Source organism: Neolamprologus brichardi, chromosome 12 (genome assembly GCF_056152115.1).
Source record: "Neolamprologus brichardi isolate AB-2024 chromosome 12, ASM5615211v1, whole genome shotgun sequence".
Taxonomy (NCBI): Eukaryota; Metazoa; Chordata; class Actinopteri; order Cichliformes; family Cichlidae; genus Neolamprologus; species Neolamprologus brichardi.
Genome location: NC_142115.1, coordinates 4,304,892 through 4,327,621, shown reverse-complemented (window position 1 = coordinate 4,327,621; position 22,730 = coordinate 4,304,892). Strand labels below are relative to the sequence as shown.

General features: G+C 44.0%; 1 protein-coding gene and 1 pseudogene across 6 annotated transcripts; one reads left to right on the top strand and one right to left on the bottom strand.

The window, feature by feature from the left end:
* Positions 1-2,109: 2,109 nt before the first annotated feature.
* Positions 2,110-22,313, bottom strand: LOC148100138 (glutathione hydrolase 5 proenzyme-like). 6 transcript variants are annotated; one of them, XM_087848916.1, is made up of 14 exons: positions 22,120-22,313; positions 18,488-18,615; positions 18,381-18,412; position 16,936; positions 13,372-13,434; positions 11,406-11,583; positions 11,157-11,317; positions 10,747-10,926; positions 10,527-10,657; positions 9,609-9,796; positions 9,357-9,448; positions 2,910-3,016; positions 2,628-2,741; positions 2,110-2,540 (listed from the first exon to the last, which is right to left on the bottom strand). In XM_087848916.1, the coding sequence occupies exons 1-14, from the start codon at positions 22,311-22,313 to the stop codon at positions 2,400-2,402; spliced, it is 1,710 nt and encodes a 569-aa protein (XP_087705042.1). In that variant the 3' UTR covers positions 2,110-2,399. The 6 variants fall into 6 exon arrangements, with proteins under 6 accessions (XP_087705042.1, XP_087705043.1, XP_087705047.1 ...); XM_087848917.1 differs by lacking the exon at position 16,936 and adding an exon at positions 15,414-15,415 and having other exon boundaries at positions 9,609-9,787; positions 10,747-10,892; positions 11,156-11,317; ... (1 more) ...; positions 18,375-18,412; positions 22,120-22,213; XM_087848921.1 differs by having other exon boundaries at positions 9,609-9,787; positions 10,747-10,892; positions 11,156-11,317; positions 22,120-22,196.
* Positions 5,099-6,065, top strand: LOC148100139 (uncharacterized; annotated as a pseudogene).
* Positions 22,314-22,730: the final 417 nt, after the last annotated feature.

The window sequence follows — 22,730 nt, the reverse complement described above, 5'->3', positions numbered from 1 at the left end:
TAAAGAAATTTGCAGACTTGCACAGAGATGGTAAAATTATGATGACTGATAACGGAGACGAAGACAACAGACGATGAGGACAGGGAGGAACAGGGGTTTAAATGCACCAAGGAGACAATCAGAGAGAACTCGGGACAACTGGAGACATTTAAGGATGCAGGGACAGACAGAGATGGGGAAGAAGTCTCATCGTGACGAGTAAAGTTTATCTTGGCTGACTGGGCAGCTCTCTGGGTGCTCAGCACCCCCAAAGCTCTGATCCTAGAATCACCCCTGCTTCTGCCTTTACTGTTTCACGAAAGGTTAAAAAGTGAATGCCTACAATTTAGACTTTAATTGCAGTAAATTTTATTCAATGAATTTAGCAAAAGAAAAGCAAAAGCAAGATCAAATAGTAAAAATAACAAAAGAATAACCAAAACACTTAAACTATAGTTATCTAACTTCATGCTTCATTCAGTTTATGTAATTCTCCTTCAGTTAGATTTGTCTTTAACACATTTTCACATGAACATTCATTATAACAATTATATTATTATAACAATATAACAACTTTTACTTTTTAAAACTACTGATTCTGATTTATTGTCAATTTTAATGAAATCATACTGCTACACATGTACATCATATTTTGTAAGTCAGACATTCTTTTAGATAAGTGGCTCCACTGTGCCACTTTCACCCCATCCTGCACCCCCCCTACCCCCCCCCCCCCCCCCCCCCCCCCACACACACACACACACATACACCATACACCAATGTCAGACTCTTGGTGAGGTCTGTTATTAGAATCATTGTTATTCTATTTTCTGATTCGTTACACTGGTTAGGATAAACATATTTATTTGTATATATTTTCAACATGCCAATATTGAGAAATAGCGCATAATTAAACCTCATTAAAACCACATACAAGTTATGGTAAATGGTACATATTTACGTTCAATATGTTGTTATATTTTAAACAGTTTTGGGTGTTTGTGCTACTGTGTTAACCATCAGTAAAACACATATAAATCATGGTTCTGTGTTTACAAATTACAACACCTATGTTATTTTATTGATTCAGAATTAAGTGTATGATGAGCAGGCGGCACAGCTCTTATCTTTCTGCATTCCTCCAGACGCACACAAAATTACCAAGGTTGAAGCTGGCTCATGTGCACACACACAAGCCATCAGACATTAGAAATGTTATTTCCACGAGTCAAACTATGTTTCTCATTTATTTATTGATCAAAGTTATATTTTAATTTCTCTTTGATTAAGAATAAAAATGCTTTATTATTAGGAAATAGAGAAACGCTCTTTTATAGCACATTTTTAATCACATAAGACTAGATAAAAAGACCTTTAACCTCTCCTACCTGTGATGTAGAGGCAGCCAGAGAGATGCTTCAATCTCCTTCTACTACAGATGTCACGACAATAGATACAATTGAATTCAATTTAAAATGCAACACTCCCATTTATCGGGGCTTGGATCTAGAGGTGGATTTAAAAGAATTGATTTCCCAATTCAAATACAATTTAATTTAAATAATCAGATATTAATTCATTAAATCCTGAAATCTATTTTAATTCTAATATATATTGTCAGAAACATCAGAATCTAAGCTGAAAGCTCACCAAAGAATTTCAACAACTACCAAACTACTAAAACAATTAAAGAGCAAGTAACCAGATTCCACAGAATCGTTCAACTGACAGCACGTACATTGACATGCTGTCGAACACTGTAAGCAGACATTTTCCCTACAGACATGAAACTCCAGGAACCACTCAAAACAGGATGTAAAGTTTTCCCTTATGACCTGATGGTTGCTTTTGCTTAGAGAAAAAAGAAATTGTGTTTCAGTCTTTTAGTGCCTCATCACAACTTTTTTGGAATATGTTGTTGGCATTAAAATCAAAATAAACTAAAATGTTTAAGAGCTGCATGGAATTTAGGGCTGATATCAATGTTTAAGATAACAATGTGGCCAAGGATCAATATTTTTTTGATAATAATTAAAAAAATACAATTTCTCATATTTTACAATTGTTTTTTTCACATGTATGAATAAATATTTGAGTTTAAAAGATTTGATCATTGAATTGATTGAATTATCTATTTGTCATTAAGTTTATGTAGATGGAAAATGATCTGTACTGACTTCACTTTTACCAAAGAAACCTGCAAGTAATTGCAGAACAGAGATCAGAATGTGAACAAACAACCCGAACAGAAAGAGGGTCAGAGGGTCTGTTATTTCCTTTTGACTCTCCTCACTGTTAATAATCAACCTTTTCAATGATTTTCCAGCAGTAAAGACATCATCTGCTGCAGATTTTGTGGATTCAGGAGTGTCTATAACTTTAAGGCCAAGCTAAATAACTCACATCACTGACTCTTGATCTCAGTAGCCAGCTGCTTTGCCTTTTTTCCTTTCATCAGACCACGCAGAGATACAGCCATCATCCTCCTTCTTCACAGCATTAACTACATTGTAGAATATTGTTATATTATGTCCCAGAGCTTTAAGAGAATTTATTAAATCCTGCAGGGCAAAGAGGAAAGGAGACTCAGTTGTAACAAAAGTAGTATGATTTCTTATTTTATCATATGACTGTGCTGAATATATTACCTTTTGGGTAAGCTCGGGTTCAAACATAACGTCATATTCGGAGTCGACAAAAAAAACTGGAGCTTTAATTGCATCCTCAAGGCTCTTGTTAAACCAAAGATGATTGATGAGCGCCTTGGGCAGAGATAAAAAATACAAAGCAATCTTTGAGATGATGAAGTGATGATTACAGGATAGATTAGAGTGAAGAAGGTCTTGATTATGATACCCGCTATAACATCAAAGAGGAGCATCAGTCTGCATTAATTTATCACATTTTTTGTGTTTATTATGGATACATACCGAGGCTATTCCAGTTGTAATCATAGTCGAACCAGCTCCTCCGATTACCAGCATCTTTGACTGGGACTTCAGCACAGCTGGGGCCATAGAGGAAGGAGGACGCTCCCCTGAGAAATACAATACAAGCCTTTAATGACAGGACGAAACGACAATTCAGACTCATCAATGTGAGAAGAACAAGGAAAAAAAAAAAATTGGGCCTCATTCATAAATAGGACACACACACAAATCTGTGCATAAAAGATGGCGCCGGTGTGTGTGGCTGCTCGTCTGTCACTGCTAAGTTTGTTCCTGTTTATATTACTTCTAACCTTTGTCATCCACAAAACAGTCTCTGCTGAGGTATGGTCGCCAGACACTACTTGTCTTAGCTAATTATAGGCCAATCTCCAACCTTCCTTTCATTTCAAAAATCCTTGAAAGAGTAGTTGTCAAACAGCTAACAGATCATCTGCAGAGGAATGGCTTATTTGAAGAGTTTCAGTCAGGTTTCAGAGTTCATCACAGCACAGAAACAGCTTTAGTGAAGGTTACAAATGATCTTCTTATGGCCTCTGACAGTGGACTCATCTCTGTGCTTGTCCTGCTAGACCTCAGTGCAGCATTCGATACTGTCGACCATAATATCCTATTAGAGCGATTAGAACATGTTGTAGGTATTACAGGTACTGCTCTTCAGTGGTTTGTATCATATCTATCGAATAGACTCCAATTTGTACATGTAAATGGAGAGTCCTCTTCACACACTGAGGTCAGTTATGGAGTTCCACAGGGTTCAGTGCTAGGACCAATTCTGTTTACATTATACATGCTTCCCTTAGGCAGCATCATTGGAAGACATAGCATACATTTTCACTGCTATGCAGATGACACCCAGCTCTATCTGTCCATGAAGCCAGATAACACACACCAATTAGTTAAACTGCAGGAATGTCTTAAAGACATAAAGACTTGGATGGCCACTAACTTTCTGCTTCTTAATTCAGATAAAACTGAGGTTATTGTACTCGGCGCTGAAAAGCTTAGAAATACGGTATCTAACCAGATTCTTACTCTGGATGGCATTACCTTGGCCTCCACTAACGCTGTGAGGAATCTTTGAGTCATTTTTGACCAGGATATGTCCTTCAATGCACATATTAAACAAATATGTAAGACTGCTTCCATCCATTTGTGCAACATCTCTAAAATTAGAAATATCCTGTCTCAGAGTGACGCTGAAAAACTAGTTCATGCATTTATTACTTCCAGGCTGGACTACTGTAATTCATTATTCTCAGGAAGTCCTAAAAACTCCCCGAAAAGCCTTCAGTTAATCCAAAATGCTGCAGCAAGAGTCCTGACAGGGACTAGAAAGAGAGAGCATATTTCTCCTGTTTTGGCTTCCCTTCATTGGCTCCCTGTTAAATCCAGAATTGAATTCAAAATCCTGCTCCGCCTTCAGTTTTCAGGCCCCTCTTCTGTGAAACGTTCCTTTTTGCTAAAGCATACAGTTAGGGCAGGACCAGGTAACCCTGAATCCTCCCTTAGTTATGCTGCAATAGACGTAGGCTGCCGGGGAATTCCCATGATGCATTGAGTTTTTCCTTTCCAGACAACTTTCTCATTCACTGTGTGTTAATAGACCTCTCTGCATTGAATCATACCTGTTATTAACCTCTGTCTCTCTTATACAGAATGTCTTTATTCTTTTTTCTTTCTCTCACCCCAACCGGTCGCAGCAGATGGCCCCGCCCCTCCCTGAGCCTGGTTCTGCCGGAGGTTTCTTCCTGTTAAAAGGGAGTTTTTCCTTCCCACTGTCGCCAAAGTGCTTGCTCATAGGGGGTCATATGATTGTTGGGTTTTTCTCTGTACCTGTTATTAGTAACAACCCTTATTGGGTTATAGCACCACTGGACGGGGGTTTGCCCTACTATTGTAATAGTTGTGGGAGTCTCCTAGTGGATGTGTGTTTTTAGCAGCTGCCATTCCATGCTGCTCGTGTTCTGTTCTCAGGAAAAACCACAGTGACTTTAACTCAGTGTTCATTTGGAGGGACGTGTTGTTTTATGTGGAACACTGAAGCATCTGAGTGTGCACGGACACTCTCTGTTTGACTGACATTGGTGCTTACTTACGGTGGGTGAACGCTTTTTCCCCTACGCTGTAACTCTTGTGGGGGAGAGTAGTTTCGGCCATACACTTTTGAAATGGCGTCCCACCCAGACACAGGGAGTGAGGGGGATGGCTGCGACTCGAACTCGGATGCTGAAGCTCCCAGCCTGACAAAGTACATCATCCCTCACTCTACCCCTCTTGACCTCAACCTTAAGGTGGAAAGCTTGCAAGAAAAGGTGGAGAAACTGCGAGTTTGCTTACACAATTTGCTGGAGCTACAGAAAGATCATAGGGGAACTGGGGGAGCGAACATCTCCCCAGAGAACCCCCAACCCAGTGGCTTTTTCCACGCCATTCACGCAGGAAGGGATTACCGCAGAGCCCCCTCCGCTTCTCCGGCGTCAGTCGGCGGAACTCTGCAAGACATCAAGGATGATCGCTGCAGCGCTGCACCAGGGCAAGCTGGAGTCCCCAGTGTTCGCTGGTGACGGTGGAGTGTCACCAGAGGAGTGGCTCCAATTGGTGGACAGCTACAGATCGTCACTGCACCTAACCAACTCGCAGGTTCTGAGTGAGCTACCCCACTTCCTCAAGGGAAAGCCCAGTAAATGGTTTAGGGCCCTCAGCTTTCACATTACTACATGGGCATACTTTTACCAACTTTTTGAATCAGTGAATCAGCATCCCTCCCCCCATTCGCAAAGTATGCCTCGCCTGCATGATGCCCACCAGATTGTGCAAGGCATTGTGGGGCACATGGAAGATGTAGAGCCTGGAGCGCACTGGAATACTCTACTGAAAGCCAAAGTTAACTTCAACTCAGTGGCAGTGAATGCTACACTAGACACGGGAGCATCCCTGTCTGCTGTGCGGGCTGAACCCCTTTGTCTTAGGGATGGACTTTATGAGCAGGGCCTCTTTCACAATCCACATCCCCTCAAGAACCCCCCCATCCAGGTTCGGACATCGGTCTTCCACCGTCCTTGGTGGTCGACAATGGCCTGCTCTACTACCGAGGCCCGAAACATAGGCGCAATCTTCAGCCCCAGGAGGAGCTGAAGCTGTATGCTCCTACAGCTCTCCGGGGTACCCTGTGCAGTTATTATCATGACCACCCTACTGCAGGTCACCTGGGTATTGCTAAGACACTAGCGAGAATGCAGTCTAGCTTTTTCTGGCCCGAGATGGCAGCTGACGTTAAGCGCTACGTCTTGTCATGTCCAGTCTGTCAACTCACAAAACCCAGTCAAAGAAAGCCAGCGGGCTTCATGGTCCACATTTCGCGACCCAGAGACCCTGGGAGTACACAGGGGTCGATTTTGTCAGACCACTACCACTACCCTTTGGGGAAGTCGTACATACTGGTCTTCGTGAACTACTTCTCCAAGTGGATTGGGGTGTGTGCGGTTCATGATGTGACTGCTCAAGTGGCAGCCAGTAAGTTCATTAGCGAGGTGTTTGCTAGACATGGGGGTCCTAGGTACCTTAATTCGGACAGGGGCTCACCTTTTATCAGTGAGCTGTTTGAGACTGTTCTCTCCACTCTTGGGTCCACCCACCGCCTCACAACGGCGTATCATCCACATTATTTTCTTTTTTTTTTTGCGAAGCGATGGGACGAGGCGTGACCTCTCACAACAAACGCAGCATGGTTAACACCTTGGAGACGCTTACAGCTGCCGTGAAGGCTCAAAACAACACCATTGAGCATATGGTGGGATACATCAGAGAGAGGCCTGCTCAAAAGGAGACCCTTGAGCGAAAGTTGGATCACATCGCAGAACGGCTCACTGCAGTTGTGAGGTCTCAGAATCAAAAGAATGACAACACCAGGGAACAGAAGTTTGATACCATCATGGGGAGGCTCACGGCTCTCCAACGGGAGATTGAGAGACCAGCGTCAGAGTGTTAAAGAACAGCTTTAAATTCTCCTGTGCTGCTCGCATAAAATAATTCAACATGCGGAAACCATGGCGCCAGCTGCGGGCCCAAGGCTGGTGCCGAACAACAACAACTCCCTGATAACGACTGTGTGATGACTATTCTTCCCATTCCATGCAAGGCCACCTGGGTTGGCTAGCAGACTGTTTACCTAGCCTGATAGGGCGAAGGACACTGTCTCAGCTGAACTCTGGACATGCACACACATACACTTACACTGATAAGCACGCACTCATCCCCCTCCCTTTCCAAACGCCTTCGATGCTTGTTTCCTGTGGGGGAAGACGGCGGGTCTGGGTGCCGCGCTGGAATGGTAGCGCTGTGCAGGATGACTGCTGTGTTTCCTTTGGATTACTCCTCACCCCCTACCCAACCCTGTGGCTTGTCACGTGCTCTAATGTTGTAATGTAGACATTTGTGTGCTTTTTTGTGCAGAGTTTTTATTTCCTGTTCTCATGCTGTCCTCCCATAGGTGCCCAGCATGAGTAGAGGTCTCTTTTTTTCCTCTTGTACTTTTCCCATTGTTGTGTACTTTTTCAGTGTTTTCTCCGTAACGCTGCCGATCTCCGACTGTATTCCCATGTGATGTCTTTGTTGTGTGTGTAAGTTGAAGAGTTGGTGTTTGGACCCAACTCATAAATAAAGGTGATGATGATGTTGATGATAAGTCATGTGCACAAATGTTTCAGGACAGCTGGGGCCAAACAGAAAGGAGGATGCTCCAGTGAGAAGTATTACAAAAGCCTTGAGTGACAAAAAAAGAAACAAAATCTACACTCATCATTGTGAGAAGAACAAGAAGAAAATTAATGGATCTCCTTTACAAGCAGAGTGTACACACAGAGCTGTGTGTAAATAATTTCTATGAATGTTTCTCCTGCAAATCAGTGATTTAAGAGAACTTTGTTATCTGAATCTGTACTCTAAGAACAAATTTAGAAGTATCTCTGACCATGCATTCAAACAAATCATTGTCTTAGAAAGTTTAAACATGTCTTTAAACTAAATATTGATAGTAGTACTAACTACAATAGTTCTAATAAGAAACGAATTATCATTGTTTCCTTTTAACCACTATTCACAGTTTTCAAAACACTGAATTACAATCCAATAATGCATGCTTTTTGTGTATTATGTTTATGTGTGATATATTTTTATTATTCTTGTAAAGCGCTTTATAACAGCTTAAAAATGGCTATATAAAGACATTGAACTTACTAATTTAGGGTAAATTTGTAATTTGTCATTAGCCGGAACACAATGAAACTAAGTGTATTATTAGGATTGTCTAAATGATTTGTAGGACTGCTTGTGCCTGTCATAGTGATATGCGAATAATGGCTGTACAAATGCATCATGGCTCACATGTGCTCACTACGATCACAATGGCTGATCACAGCCAGTTTGTGTTGCAGTTTGTGAAACCTGGCAAAAGCACAAACTTTGCCAAAATGTTGAATCATTTACACTAGAATGAAGTTTCACCAGGTGTCCATGAAGCAGAATAAATCAGTATGTCAGATATTTACATATTGAATTTTAAATCTCTCAATATTTAAATAATTTGCCAACAAGGACCTTACGTTTAACAACCCACAATTAACTGTTTCGATCTTTGGTTGAGGATTTTATATGCTACTTTTTATGCTTAAATAGTTTTTTGGTGGTCTGAGAGCAGACAGTCTCTATAGAGAGAGGTGGGTTTTAAAGGGATAACAGGAGAGAAGCTGCAGAGAGGACACATGTGGCAGAGTAACTTTAGCAAATGAGCTAAAAATTGCTGATTAGTTCTAAACAGATATCATAATTGAAGTTCAGAATACTGGAAAGACACACTTGAATTAAACTAAGTATTCAAATCTATTTATATTAGAGTAGTTAGATTTTTGACTGGCAACAGCATCCACAGATAAATCTTCAAATATACAATTCAACCACACAAAAATAAAATTTACTGTAAACAAATAATCTTTGGACAGATTGGCATGTAGAGTATTTGTAGGTATTGTGTATGTTATTTAGACAAAAGTCTTGCAAATTTGTGAAATTTTCTCATATTTCTGTGAGTGTGATAGATTTGTTATTAATAACAATAAAAACTGACCAAGTGGTCTAATAGATTAGCATCTTCAAACTGAGCGACATCTTTATTACCTTAAATATATATAAAAAAAAGTGTCTTAAAAAGTTATAAAAGGGTTATTGGGAAAAAGTTGATTTACTTATGGATCCTAAATATGATATTCCTGTTGGGAAAATCATTAGAGGGAAAACAAAATCTCTTTGTGGTAATAGTTTTGGAAAAAATCCTCACTGTGCCTCAGCTTTTACACAATGCTATTTTATGACTCAGTGTATTTAAATATTTAAAAGATATTAAAAGTGCAATACAGCCTGCTGATCCCTTACCAGGGGAGATGTTAGATCTTCTTCCACAGAAGTCAGACAGCTGGTTGTTGAGGATGATTCCAGTGCTTGGAGAGAGGACCTTGGAGCCAAATCTGAAAAGAAAAATATATTTAATGAACTACAAAACTAGCATCCTCCTTGTGATTAATTTCTCCATTATCTCTTAAACCTTTCTGATCATTCAGCTTCAAAGGAAGAATAATATGTGATAGCTGGTTCCCAACATTTAAACAGAACCATCCAGATACTGACTCATCATTGATGCTGCTGGTGACAGACACAGCAGATCCATCTTCAGCCAGCACAGAAACGTGTGTGGTACCTGTGCTGTCCACATACTGGGTGTCACCATAATACTCAGGGGCATGAGTCTCATTAGTGATCAAACTTCGTATGTAGTCAGCAAAGTTATCCTCTGTTAAATTTTTTGCCTTTGTGGACTGCAGAGCATAAAAAATAAACACATTACACAATATCCATGAACATCAAGACAAATACAAAAAATACATAAAATATTTAGAGTCAAATATTAACACGATTTGGGTTTATCTGCTTTTAAAGCTCGTTATTTGTTTCTGTATGTTACACCACTTGTCAGAATTATCATTTTAAAGAGAAACCGTAAATGCTGATTTACTGGGAAATGTTGGGATTACAGGAAAGTTTTCACAGCACTCAATCTTTTAAAAACTAAGTACACCCTTGCTGCTTCCATAAGAATTAAGAGGGTAATTACCAGACAGGTGCTGATAATCAAATGACCTTCATTAACTAATCATTAAACTGGAAGCACCTTTATAAATGCAGAAGTTTGGCAGTTTCCTGGTCCGGAGCATTCAGGTGTGTTAACACAGTCTCACTCTAACAGTCAAGTAAGATCAGTAAGCTCAGAGAAAATGCAAAAATCTCTTAACACCACAACAAGTTCATGATGTAACCACTGATATAACACTGATAAAAACCAATGTTGCCTTTCTGAAAGCAGGAACTTTACTTTTAAATATTTTATACTGTCTATTTTTAGGGGTTTGTGCTGTGTTATTGCTACTTTTACTCAAGTCAGGGATCTCAATATTTCTTTCACCACAGTCATAACTAAATGTAACTACTTAAAAATAATTTACCTCTATCGAACAAAAGCAGGTGTAAATCTGTCCATGTGATACTTACATTATCTGGGTCAAACCCTGGATCTCTGATACGTTTCCTTAATCCATTGGCAAATTTTAAAGCTTCAATATAACGGTGATAGAATAATGTCTTTTCATCGGTCGTGTTAGGTTCTTTATTTATTTTATATCCTGAAAATATAAACAGCTGTTAGAAAGTGTCATTTTATGATTTGTAGTGTAGATGAGCAGCAGTTCTACAGTCACTATCAAACAGGAACCTTTCATGATGTTGAGGATGAGGCTGAGGAGGGCTCCTCCTGCAGGGGGTGGAGGGAAGTACATTTTATAATCTCCCAAAGAAATATTCCACGCTTCAGTCACTTTAACTTTATACAATTCCAAGTCGTCCAGTGAAATATTCCATGGATTAGTACGGTTTTTCAAGTCCGTGAAGTTTGCTTCAGAGCAAAAACAGTGAAACAAATGATTCTGCTGAACAAAACTGAACACAACACATCTCATAATCTAGACTTTTAATGAATCCAGACAGCTCACAGTGTAGCTTGTGAGGGATCATGGCAGAGATTCACAGAGCTAATTGATGTGTTTGTTTGTAATTAGATCATTGTGCCTGGCAGATATAGAAAATGGTCAGAAAGAGAGCAAGATGAAACCGGTCTGATAATACCTGCTTCCTGTATGTCACTGATTAAATTCGTCGCTATTGTTCCGTTGTAAAACACATCTGGTCCCTCGTTTGCGATCATCTCCAAAGTGTCAGCCAGTTTCTCAAATTTCACAGTATCACCGGTCTTAAGCAGGTTCCCATTTTTGTCTAAATATAACTTCCTAAAAGACAAAGACAGTGAAATAAAGCTGAACCATTCTCTGTTTGCTCCTCATATTTTAGAAATCACATTGTGGGTGTATTTCATACCGTATTGACGTATTATTAATGCGTTGGATGTATTGACCATGGACGTATTCAATATGGGACCCATTTCTGGCCAGTTTGATGGCCGGCTGAAAGAGGTCGGCCCACGGCAACTTCCCATACAGCCGGTGTGCTGCTTCATAACCTCGAATTTCTCCAGGAACCCCAATCCATCTCCCATCTGATCAGATGAATAATGGATAATCAGGGCAGGAAAGTAACTCATACATTTAATCATGTTTTCAGTCAACTGTAAGGTTCTGACCTTTAGTGTCCTGAGATAACATTATTATAGTTTGGTGCTATATAGTTTCAAATGATTTCTACTTTATTTCATTTCAGAGGTGTACTTAGTGTACTTTTCGTCCATTTATAATTAGCTATATCATAGATAATGTTTTGCATATTATACTTGGGCTCAGGGGGTTGGGAAGCGTATCTGTAACCGGAAGGTCGCCGGTTTGATTCCCGGGCTCTCTGTCCTGGTCGTTGTGTCCTTGGGCAAGACACTTTACCTACCGCCTACTGGTGTTGGCCAGAGGGGCCGATGGCGCAATATGGCAGCCTCGCTTCTGTCAGTCTGCCCCAGGGCAGCTGTGGCTACAACCGTAGCTGCCTCCACCAGTGTGTGAATGTGAGAGTGAATGAATAGTGGCACTGTAAAGAGCTTTTGGGTGCCTTGAAAAGCGCTATATAAATCCAATCCATTATTATTACTTACCTTTGCGTTTTACATTTATTTATTTCACTATATATATATATATATATATATATATATATATATATATATATATAGTGGGTGTGGACACCCTTATTGATGGATTTTTTTCTCAAACATTTACATTTTTTTTGTTTTAAATAAATAATTGAGCCGATATCCCCTACGGTGGACATGATGGGCCAAAACATCAACAAATAGAAAAACACAGCAAAACACAATGGAAATAGAAAAAAAAAAAAGAATTACAAAAAAAAGAAAACAGAAACACTTCAGTTTTTGTTCCTTTTTTTCATTGTGGTTTTTTTTTATTTATTTATTTATTTTTTATCTAATTCAGTTTTGTTTTTTTCAACTTCTGTTGTTTTTGTGCGCGTTTGCAGTGTTTTTCTATTTGCTGGTGTTTTCTTAAGTTGTAGCCCATTTGGCCTTTCAGGGCCACCATAAATAACCGTATATAACAACTTGAGGTGGTTATTAGAGTAGATAATAAAGAACTGTTTGTGCACTACATTTAATTAAAAAAATATATAATTTGTCAATAAGTCTACATAGTTTGAAATCACATTTTAACACTTATTTTTCAACATACTGCACTCCACAGTTACTTAATGGCTAAATAAGTTCTGCTTTTCTCTATATTGGTTTTCCTGTACCCGTGGAGGGCCAATGGCACTTTTTTGGATCCCAAGTGCAAACAGGCTATGGATTGCCCACACTAAGCACACTAAATACCATTTCAGCCAGTACTCGGGCCCACAGTGGCCTGCCTATAAAACCCCCACAGCCTCCTCCGCTATAGTTTGACATCAAAGTTCAGTTATCCAACCAATTTATTCAGATCATTTAATTATGATACTAGTTGCTTTGAAATAAAAGAAATTGTTAAAAAAAAAAAAACCACACACACACAACAACAACAACAACAACAACAACAATAAAAACTATATGACCTACTTTAAGTGAACCTTAATGAAGAAGAAACATTTACAGTTAAAAGAACTGTGTTACAGGATCTGCTGCTCTTCTTGTGACAAACCAAGCAAACAGAGTTCTTCAATTCTTTTGTTATTATCTGATAATTTCACTAACCTAAGCACCTCAGACCTGCAACCAAAAAGCTAGTGCACGACAACAGATGGATCTAGAAAAACAATAAAGACTACCTACAAAAAAATCGGGGGGGGGGGGGGGGGGGGGGCGGTAGGTAACAGATGCAGGCCTTTAAATAATGGTATTATGTTATCCTACCTTGTTTCCAGTCTGAGGTGTTAGCACATGACTTAAGCAGATCAGGGGTCGCGTTCCTGGGGACTGTCAGCCGGTGATCAGCTGATCGCCAGCTGATCACGGGGCCGGGTTTAAAAGGGAGACGCCACCCACCTGTTCGCCGCTCAGACATCGTTCTCCTCATGTCAGAAGCTCCAACTCTTTGCCGACGTCAGTGTCCTTCTGATTCAGCAACCGTGAGTGTTTTTCCTCTCGATTCTTTTTCTGTAACGCCAGTCCGAAGCCACGCTTCGTGCACTGACCGTTACTAGATTAACTGCGTGTCTGTTCCTACCCATCGCTAGCCTTCCCCGCGTTTGGGTCTAACCAGCACGCCACACAGGCACGCCGAATTACCGTGCGTAGTCCGCCCGTTCGTGACAGGATGTCTGAGCCCCGAATAGACCCAGCGGAATTCGAACGGCTGAAAGCCGAAGTGATATATCTTCGCGGTGTGGTAGATCGGATGAGCACGAAGATGGAGTCCCTCACCGAGAATCTCCTCCAGCTGTCCACTTCCGTCACCAAGCTGCAACGCCAGCCAGCGCCGGTGAGCGCGGAGCCCCGGATCGGACTACCAGATAAGTGGAATGGAGTCGATGGCCGGCCTGATGGGTTGCTTGCCACTTTAGACATGCTGTTTGAGTGTCAGCCCACTAAATATGCCACCGCCCGTGCAAAAGTGGCAATGCTGACTTCTCTCTTGTCTGGTCAGGCTCAGGAATGGGCCGCGGCCCTCTACAACAACAAATCTGCAGCTTGCAATGATTATGCCCTGTTCGTGGAGGAATTAAAAAAGACATTTGTCCCCCCTAGCAGTGAAGTGGAAGTGGAGTCACAGCTGCTTCATTTACGCCAAGGCAGTCGACCTGTCTGTCACTTTGCTTCCCAATTCCGTACCCTGGCCGCTAAGCTGAAGTGGGGTGACGCCTCTCTACGCTCCATTTTTCTGGAGGGACTGGCTGGTTACATCCGAGACGAGATGACCGGCCGTGAGGCCCCCAAAACTTTGGATGAGGCCGTGGACCTCGCTCTGAAGATCGACCAACGAGTGATGTCGCGGCCTCGCCACACCCCCCGGGCCTTCAACCCCTTCCAGCCTCAGAGGGCCACGTCTTCGCAGTCTCCTCCCCCCTCTGAAGGAGCTGCTGCTAGCTCACGCAGCGCATCCAGCGAGGAGCCCATGCAGCTGGGTGGACTCCCTAAGGGAGAGAGAGAGAGACGCTGGCGAGAGGGCCTCTGCGCCTACTGTGGATCAGCTCGACACCGCCGTCCCCAGTGCCCGCTACGTCCGGGAAACGACGACGCCAGGTAGGCTGCAGGGGAGCCCCACCTGGCCCTTCACACTCCTCTGGCCCCTCTCGTTTTCTGTTACCAGTAACATTCCACCTGAAACACCGCCAGTTCTCCTCTGAAGCCCTCCTGGACACCGGAGCCGCTGAGAACTTCATCGACCAAACACTAGCCTCCCGACTACGCATTCCGTTAACTCCTGTCGATCGATTTCTCCCGGTGACCTCAGTCGATGGGCGACCCCTCCAACCCTACCCGATCCAGTTCCAGACCCAGCCGGTTCACATGTCTATTGGGGATCATCAGGAGGAGATCCGGTTCCTTGTAGTCTCGGCCACTACCTCTCCTCTCATCCTTGGATACCCCTGGTTCCGTCAACACGACCCCCACATCTCCTGGTCTTCCTGCCAGGTCCTGGATTGGGGTCCCCAGTGTCCGCGCCGCTGCCTTCTCTCTCGGACCAATAAGGACCCGGAGTCAGAAGAGGCCTCACCCCCGGAGCCCACTGATCTGGATAAGGTCCCTCCGGCTTACCATGACCTGTCTGAGGTCTTCAGTAAGAGGCGAGCCTCTACTCTACCGCCTCATCGCTCCTACGACATGACCATTGAGCTCCTCCCGGGAGCGGTCCCTCCTCGTGGTCGCCTGTTCTCTCTGTCTCCCGCAGAGAATAAGGCCATGGAGGAGTACGTCGCTGAGGCTCTCCAACAGGGGTTTATTCGCCCTTCTACTTCTCCTGCTGCTGCTGGATTCTTCTTCGTCAAAAAGAAAGATGGCGGGCTCCGCCCCTGTATAGACTATCGGGGCTTGAATAAAGTCACCGTCAAGAACCGCCATCCCCTTCCTCTGCTATCCACCGCCCTCGATTCCCTCTCCCAGGCCTGCGTCTTCACCAAACTGGACCTACGCAGCGCCTACAATTTGGTGCGCATCAGGGAAGGGGATGAATGGAAGACGGCCTTCATCACCCCTCACGGGCACTGGGAGTACCTGGTGATGCCCTTCGGCCTCTGCAATAGCCCTGCTGTCTTCCAACATCTAATCAACGACGTCTTGCGGGATATGCTAGGCCGGTGGGTGTTTGCTTATCTGGATGACATCTTGATCTACTCCCGCACCGAAGTGGACCATGTTCGCCATGTGAGGGCCGTGCTGAGCAGGCTGCTCGAGTACCAGCTGTTCTGCAAACTGGAGAAGTGTGCTTTTCATCAGCGGTCCACCTCCTTCCTGGGCTTCACCATCTCCTCTGATGGCCTGACCATGGACCCGCAAAAACTCCAAGCTGTGACCCAGTGGCCTCAGCCCTCCAGCCTTAAGCAGCTACAGAGCTTCCTGGGCTTTGCCAATTTCTATCGGCGTTTTATACGGAATTTCAGCACCGTTGTCGCCCCACTGACATCCCTCACCAAACCAGCTAACCTGCCTAAGCCCTTCTGCCTCCCCCCAGGCGCAGAACGGGCATTCCGCGACCTCATCCACCGGTTCACCACGGCCCCCGTCCTGCTCCACCCTGATCCTGCCAGAGACTTTGTGGTGGAGGTGGACGCCTCCGATGTCGGCGCTGGCGCCGTCCTCTCTCAACATGGTCCGGATGGAAAACTTCACCCATGCTGCTATTTCTCGAGGAAGTTCTCGCCCACGCAGCAACGGTACGGAGTCGGGGACCGAGAACTCCTGGCCATCAAGTGGGCCTTAGAAGAGTGGCGGCATTGGCTCCTGGGAACGAAAGACCCGTTTCTGATCTGGACTGATCACCAGAACCTAATCCATATTCGGTCTGCCAAGCAGCTCAACCCAAGGCAGGCCCGTTGGGCCCTGTTCTTTGAGCCTTACAATTTCCACCTCGCCTACCGCCCTGGTTCCAAGAACGCTAAGGCAGACGCTCTCTCCAGACAGTTCGCCCAGGACGGCCTCACGTCAGACCCTGGACCTATCCTACCTTCTCAGTGCTTCGCTGCCCCCCTTCGGTGGCCCCTGGAGGACTCCATCCGGGATGCCCTGACCGCCGAACCGCCTCCGCCTGACACCCCTGCTGGGAGGCTCTACGTACCTTCCCGGTGCCGTCAGGAGGCCTTGCTCTGGGCTCACTCCTCCCCGCTCTCTGGCCACCCGGGGCCGGACAGGACCCTGCAACTCCTCCGTCGTGCCTTCTGGTGGTCCTCCATGGCCCGGGACGTCCGTGAATTCGTTTCCGCCTGTGACACCTGTGCTCGGGCCAAGTCCTCCACTCAGCCTCCCACTGGCGACCTTCACCCTCTCCCTGTGCCGAGACGTCCCTGGTCCCATGTCGGCCTTGACTTTGTCACCGGCCTCCCATCCGTGGGCGGTCTTGACACCATCCTCACCTTTGTAGACCGGTTTTCGAAGGCAGTGCACCTGGTCGCCCTGGCTGGTCTCCCTTCTGCCAAACGGACGGCCGAGCTCTTCTTGGACCATGTCGTCCGGCTTCACGGGTTCCCCAAGGACATCGTCTCCGACCGGGGGCCCCAGTTCACCGCCAGGTTCTGGAAAGCCTTTTGCCGCCTGATTGGAGCCTCTCCCAGCCTCTCGTCCGGCTATCACCCGCAGACCAATGGGCAGGTTGAACGGACCAACCAACAGCTGGGGCGCTTCTTGAGGTGCTTCGTCTCTGCCCAACCGTCGCTTTGGCCTCGTTACCTGCTGTGGGCTGAGCTGTCACATAACCTCCACGTCTCTTCTGCCACCGGTCTCTCGCCCTTTGAAACCTGTTATGGTTTCCATCCTCCTATCTTCGGCCATCAGGAGGTGGAGGTCGACGTTCCTGCTGCTGAACAGATGGTCCGCCGCTGTCGTCAGGCCTGGATCAAGGCGCGGGCGGCCATTACCCGAGCCAACGCTCTGTACGCCAGGCAGCATCGTCGCCGCCATCGCCCGGGTCATCCTTTTCAGCCTGGGGATCGCGTCTGGCTCTCCACGAGGCACCTGAGGCTCCACACCGAGTCCAAGAAGCTCTCTCCCAGGTTCGTTGGTCCATACGAGATCTCTGCCCGGCTCAACCCCGTGACTTACCGTCTCCGGCTTCCGCCCGCCATGAAGGTCCATCCGGTGTTCCACGTCTCGCAGCTTAAGCGGCGCGTTACTTCCTCGCTGGCGCCCCCCTCCCCGGCCCCGCCCCCGCCCAGGTTCGTCGATGGGGGTCCTGTCTACGCTGTCCGGCGGATCTTGGATTCCCGTCCCCGGGGTCGGGGGGTCCAGTATCTGGTGGACTGGGCTGGCTACGGTCCTGAGGAGCGCTCCTGGGTGCCGTCCCGCTTCATCTTGGATCCCTCCCTCATCTCCGATTTCCATCGCCGCCGTCCTGGACCGTCGGGTGCCGGTCGTCAGGGGGGGGGTCCTGTCAGCCGGTGATCAGCTGATCGCCAGCTGATCACGGGGCCGGGTTTAAAAGGGAGACGCCACCCACCTGTTCGCCGCTCAGACATCGTTCTCCTCATGTCAGAAGCTCCAACTCTTTGCCGACGTCAGTGTCCTTCTGATTCAGCAACCGTGAGTGTTTTTCCTCTCGATTCTTTTTCTGTAACGCCAGTCCGAAGCCACGCTTCGTGCACTGACCGTTACTAGATTAACTGCGTGTCTGTTCCTACCCATCGCTAGCCTTCCCCGCGTTTGGGTCTAACCAGCACGCCACACAGGCACGCCGAATTACCGTGCGTAGTCCGCCCGTTCGTGACAGGGACAGTCTCTCTGGAGTTGATTATTGTTACTTTACCTTTGAAAAGATGACATATTATTACTTGATTCTTCAGCAAGACTGAGCTGCATTAGAATGTGGGTGTCTTTTTACCAGAGCTGTCCATAATTGTGAATATGGACCCTCCTTCGATTCCTGCACTCTGTGGGTTGATGATGGAGGTGCACAGCAGCGCAGCAATGGCGGCATCTACTGCAGAGCCGTTTTTCCTTAGTATTTCCCTGAAAGAGTTTGTTAGGTTTTGTATTGTTGATTGTCATTTATGCTTAGAAATATTTAACCATATATGCTTAGAGGTATATAATTAATTGTGTAGTGATAGGATGTGTGATCTTTAGCAGGCTGCAAAGGCTTGGTGTGCATTCAGAGTGTTCTGGAATCCACACCTACATCCTGGGAGCATGGGAAGAGGTCGTACCTTGTTTTATTGTTTTATGGTAGGATAAACGTAGCTATATCTGTTTTCGTCTGAGTGCCTTTTGTTTAGATGAACTGCTGGACTTTCCAGACCAGTAGGTTTAGGGAAGTCATTTATGGGGTCACACTCTGACCCCACACACACACACACACACACGCACACACACACACACACACACACACACACACACACACACACAGTATTCTGTATTCTTTGTTCACATGTTTACCTATGTAAGATGTTATATGTTAATGACCGTATGCATATTCATGTAACCACAATAAAAGGAGTGCTATGGGGAACCTGGCTGAGAGTCTGACGGGGGTCAAGTGGTGGAACGACACTTGGCTCCAGGCAGGTCTCCCTCATGCATGAGTAACATGAAGATCTTTGCCTACTTCGTGTCTTGCTTTGCTGTGTAATTACATTGTCTTCAACGTTCCAGCGAATAGGTTTAAGCTACAAACCTATCAGAGTTCACCTTTATTAACTGAATTTAGATCTCAATCAGGATTTTCCCATTCTGCAATTGAATTTCTATGATGCATGCCCCACTAACTGTCTTTGGACTGTGGGAGGAAGCCGGAGTTCCCGGAGACAACCCATGCAAACACCGGGAGAACATGCAAATTCCACACAGAAAGACCCTGATGGTGGAATTGAACTCAGGACCTTCTTCAGATTTAGTCCAAAGCAATTAGATGCTGTGGAGAATAAAGCAACATAAATCTGGCTTGATGCCATGGTTTAATGAGCTTCCAAAGATGTTTTAGTGCTCAGGTTTGCTCTTAGAAAACTACATGTGTTGTATAAAGCCTTTGTTAGTACATATAAACAGAACAAAGTGTATTAAAAAAGAAATGTCAAAAAGTACAGGTACAGTAAAAAGGACTAGCCTGCCACATAGTTTGTTTTTTTTACTTTAATTTTCTGCGTGTCTTTGAATTCACACCTCTCTAAGTTGATCACTTTAATTTCCATCAAATCAATCCTAAATATAGGGACTATTGTAAAACACAATTTGTTTCTAGAAACTGGGTTTACAATTCTTATATTGAAATTCTCATATATATTCAAATAATCAAAAAATGTTAATTTACCAAATCTGGTTATTGATGCTTCCTGGCTTGTGTAGTCACTAGGTAACAAAAGCTCAACACTGCCCCTAGCATCCTGGAGCACTTCCGTTGTGTTTTGTTGTACAAAAACCAAGTATTTACATTTAACTTTAAACTACTTATATTTTCAGCGTTTTCCTTTTAAACAAATTTAAAGTGAAACAACACAAAACACTGCAAACCACAACAAAAAATATACATTAAAATATAACTTAAAATATGCAAAACAAAAAGATGCACATTCTCTGTCATATAAGCCTGGGATGATTTTTTTGGGGAGAGTGTTTTCCTCCTTGGAATTACATACAAAGGATTCACTGTATGAATAAACATTCTGAATCCTTTATAATCTGCAACTGAAAGTAGTTGTGGATGATTACTATACCTTTCTAATGTGAAGATGTTGTCTCTTGTTGTTGCCCCTGGCTCTCTTTCCCTCCCGCTCTGTTCCTGTGCTACTGCCAGTTTAACTATAGCCCCTTACCCCCTCTGCTCAAAAAACACCATGGATCCCAATAAGGAGCCGGCTCGCGTCTTTCACTTCAAAGAGTCTAAGAGCCGTTTCGTTCACGACTGACACTAGTAGGGGTGGGTTTTTATTAGGGGTGGGTTTTTATAATCGATTTATCGATTAAAATCGATTCTGGCTTGGATAACGTAAAATCGATTCATTAAAATCCTGAATCGATTTTTTAATATAAATTTATTTTGCCCGAAATGCCAGAGTCTCTGGTGAAAGATCACAAAATTTCAACAACCACCAAACAGCTAAGACAGTAAATGAGAGCAGGTACACGGATTCTGCACAAAGACGTAAACACACAGTGCGGACCCGCGGATCAGAATCAGTGAGATGTCGCCTTTCTCAGCTGACGGTCGGGGCTGAAAGCGCGGTCCGCACTGTGTGTTTACGCCCTTTTCGCGCTGATCATAAAGCTGTTAGTTTTATCTCTCTCCAAACAATACTAGCCGAACCAGCAGCAAAAGAAGATCCAAACTAAGCTTCACATAAACGTCGTCATGAATTCCCTCTGACGTTTACTGTTTTGCTTTCTCCATGATAAAATCACACTTCATGCACAGCTCTCTCTCTCTCTCTGTCTCTCCCTGTCTGTCTGTTTTCTGCATTATTCGCTTGCTTGTTACGCACAAGTCTACCGTTGTTTACAGCGCTGTCGGCCGACGTTTTTTAGAAAACCTAATTTCTGCCTTCAATATTGAACAAATTTAAACTTTTTAAAATTATGCAAAATGCAAAACGCTTAGCCGTGTCTCTGATAAAACCGCTGTAACTTCAGAGGTAATGTTCATGTGTTGATTAATGGTTTTCTTTCGTTTTTGATGTACTGCAGAATATTTTTATAAAATCCCAGGCCAGGAAAAATCACCTTCATGTTTTTCTGTGTTTTATCTTCAGCTACTTTGACACAAATGCATCTGCTGTGACGCTCACACCTTTGATAAAGTCTTGCGTGTGTCAGCTTCCTTTTTATAGATACAAAAATATGTAAATGTACTGATCTGAATTATAATATTTCTGACTGTCAAAAATTTCCCAGATTCAAATCGAATTGAATCGAATTAAATCTAATTGTGGATCAAATCGATTCGGGACCTTGTGAATCGGAATTGAATCGATTCTAGAAATCAGTGACGATACCCAGCCCTAATCACTAGTACCACGGAGTTATACCGAAAGCTGATTTTTGCTGCGTTTTTAGCATTTTATGCCATTTTTTGGTATCTTGTATCTTATGTCTCATCACCCATCAGCAAACATACACAGCCCTCTTCCAACACCTGAAAAAGCAGGGTTTTGAGGCTTGTAGAACATACAGGCAGAGCAGAGTGGGTTTGCTCTTTCGCTTTTCACTTATTTAGAATAAAGCGATGCCCCAAAACAAACCACAGGGCCAAGGGTTGCATGCTTCTCGTTGTTATACAGTTCACAATTTAAATTGGCTATTCTAAATATTTTATTCATGTACATTCTGAGTGCCTTATTCAGTAAAAATTGCAAATTGTAAAATTTCAAATTTGTTTGTTGTGTTTTTCTGTTAATAATCCCTGATTACAAATTTTGCAGAGCAAAACAACTACCAGATGGTTGAAAAACGCTATTACAGCTAAAACAACAAAATACTCCCAAGTGGTCTGCTTAACATTACAGGGGTTAAAATGTTACTCACCGTCCAATTTCTGAACATTTCCCGGAGTCAGCGGCCACAGCAGCTTTTGAGAAAGGGCATTTAGGGTCCTTGTCCGACGGGGCAAAACAATTTTTATATTTACATACCCCCCAAATTACACTAACTGTAATTAGAGCAGCGCTTAAGACTACAATTACGAAGACCAAAATAGGTATTGTCGGATTTCTTGACATCCCTGCTTTCTTCTCTGCGTAACCGTCGGTAGTTCACTTACTCTGAAAGTTTACCGCTTGATGATTAACCGATAGCACAGCGACGTATTACACACATATATTCGCTGTGTGGGTAATGGTATATTCGATCCTAATCGTTCCTCTGGTACCCTAGAAGTTGACCTTGCTGCTCTGACTCCTCACCTGAAGAGCTCGATTATTAATCTTGGGGTAAAAATAGACTCTGTACTTAGTTTTGATGGCCACGTAAACGGGGTGGTGAAATCTTCATTCTTTCACCTCAGATGTCTGTCGAAGATCAAGCCTTTTCTTTCCAAGCGTGATTTGGAAACTGTCATCCATGCTTTTATAACCTAACCTTGGACTACTGCAACTCCCTTTTAATAGGGGTTGGCCAGGGCACTCTGTCACGCCTGC

What these genes read in the sequence shown, in the direction of transcription:
- LOC148100138 (XM_087848916.1), bottom strand. Translation starts at nt 22,313, where the DNA reads ATGTCAAGAAATCCGACAATACCTATTTTGGTCTTCGTAATTGTAGTC. An exon ending in ACCAGCAGCATCAATGATGA is followed by an intron (nt 9,449 to 9,608) that starts GTCAGTATCTGG and finishes TTTTCTTTTCAG; the next exon opens with ATTTGGCTCCAAGGTCCTCT. An exon ending in TTACAACTGGAATAGCCTCG is followed by an intron (nt 2,742 to 2,909) that starts GTATGTATCCAT and finishes TCTCTGCCCAAG; the next exon opens with GCGCTCATCAATCATCTTTG.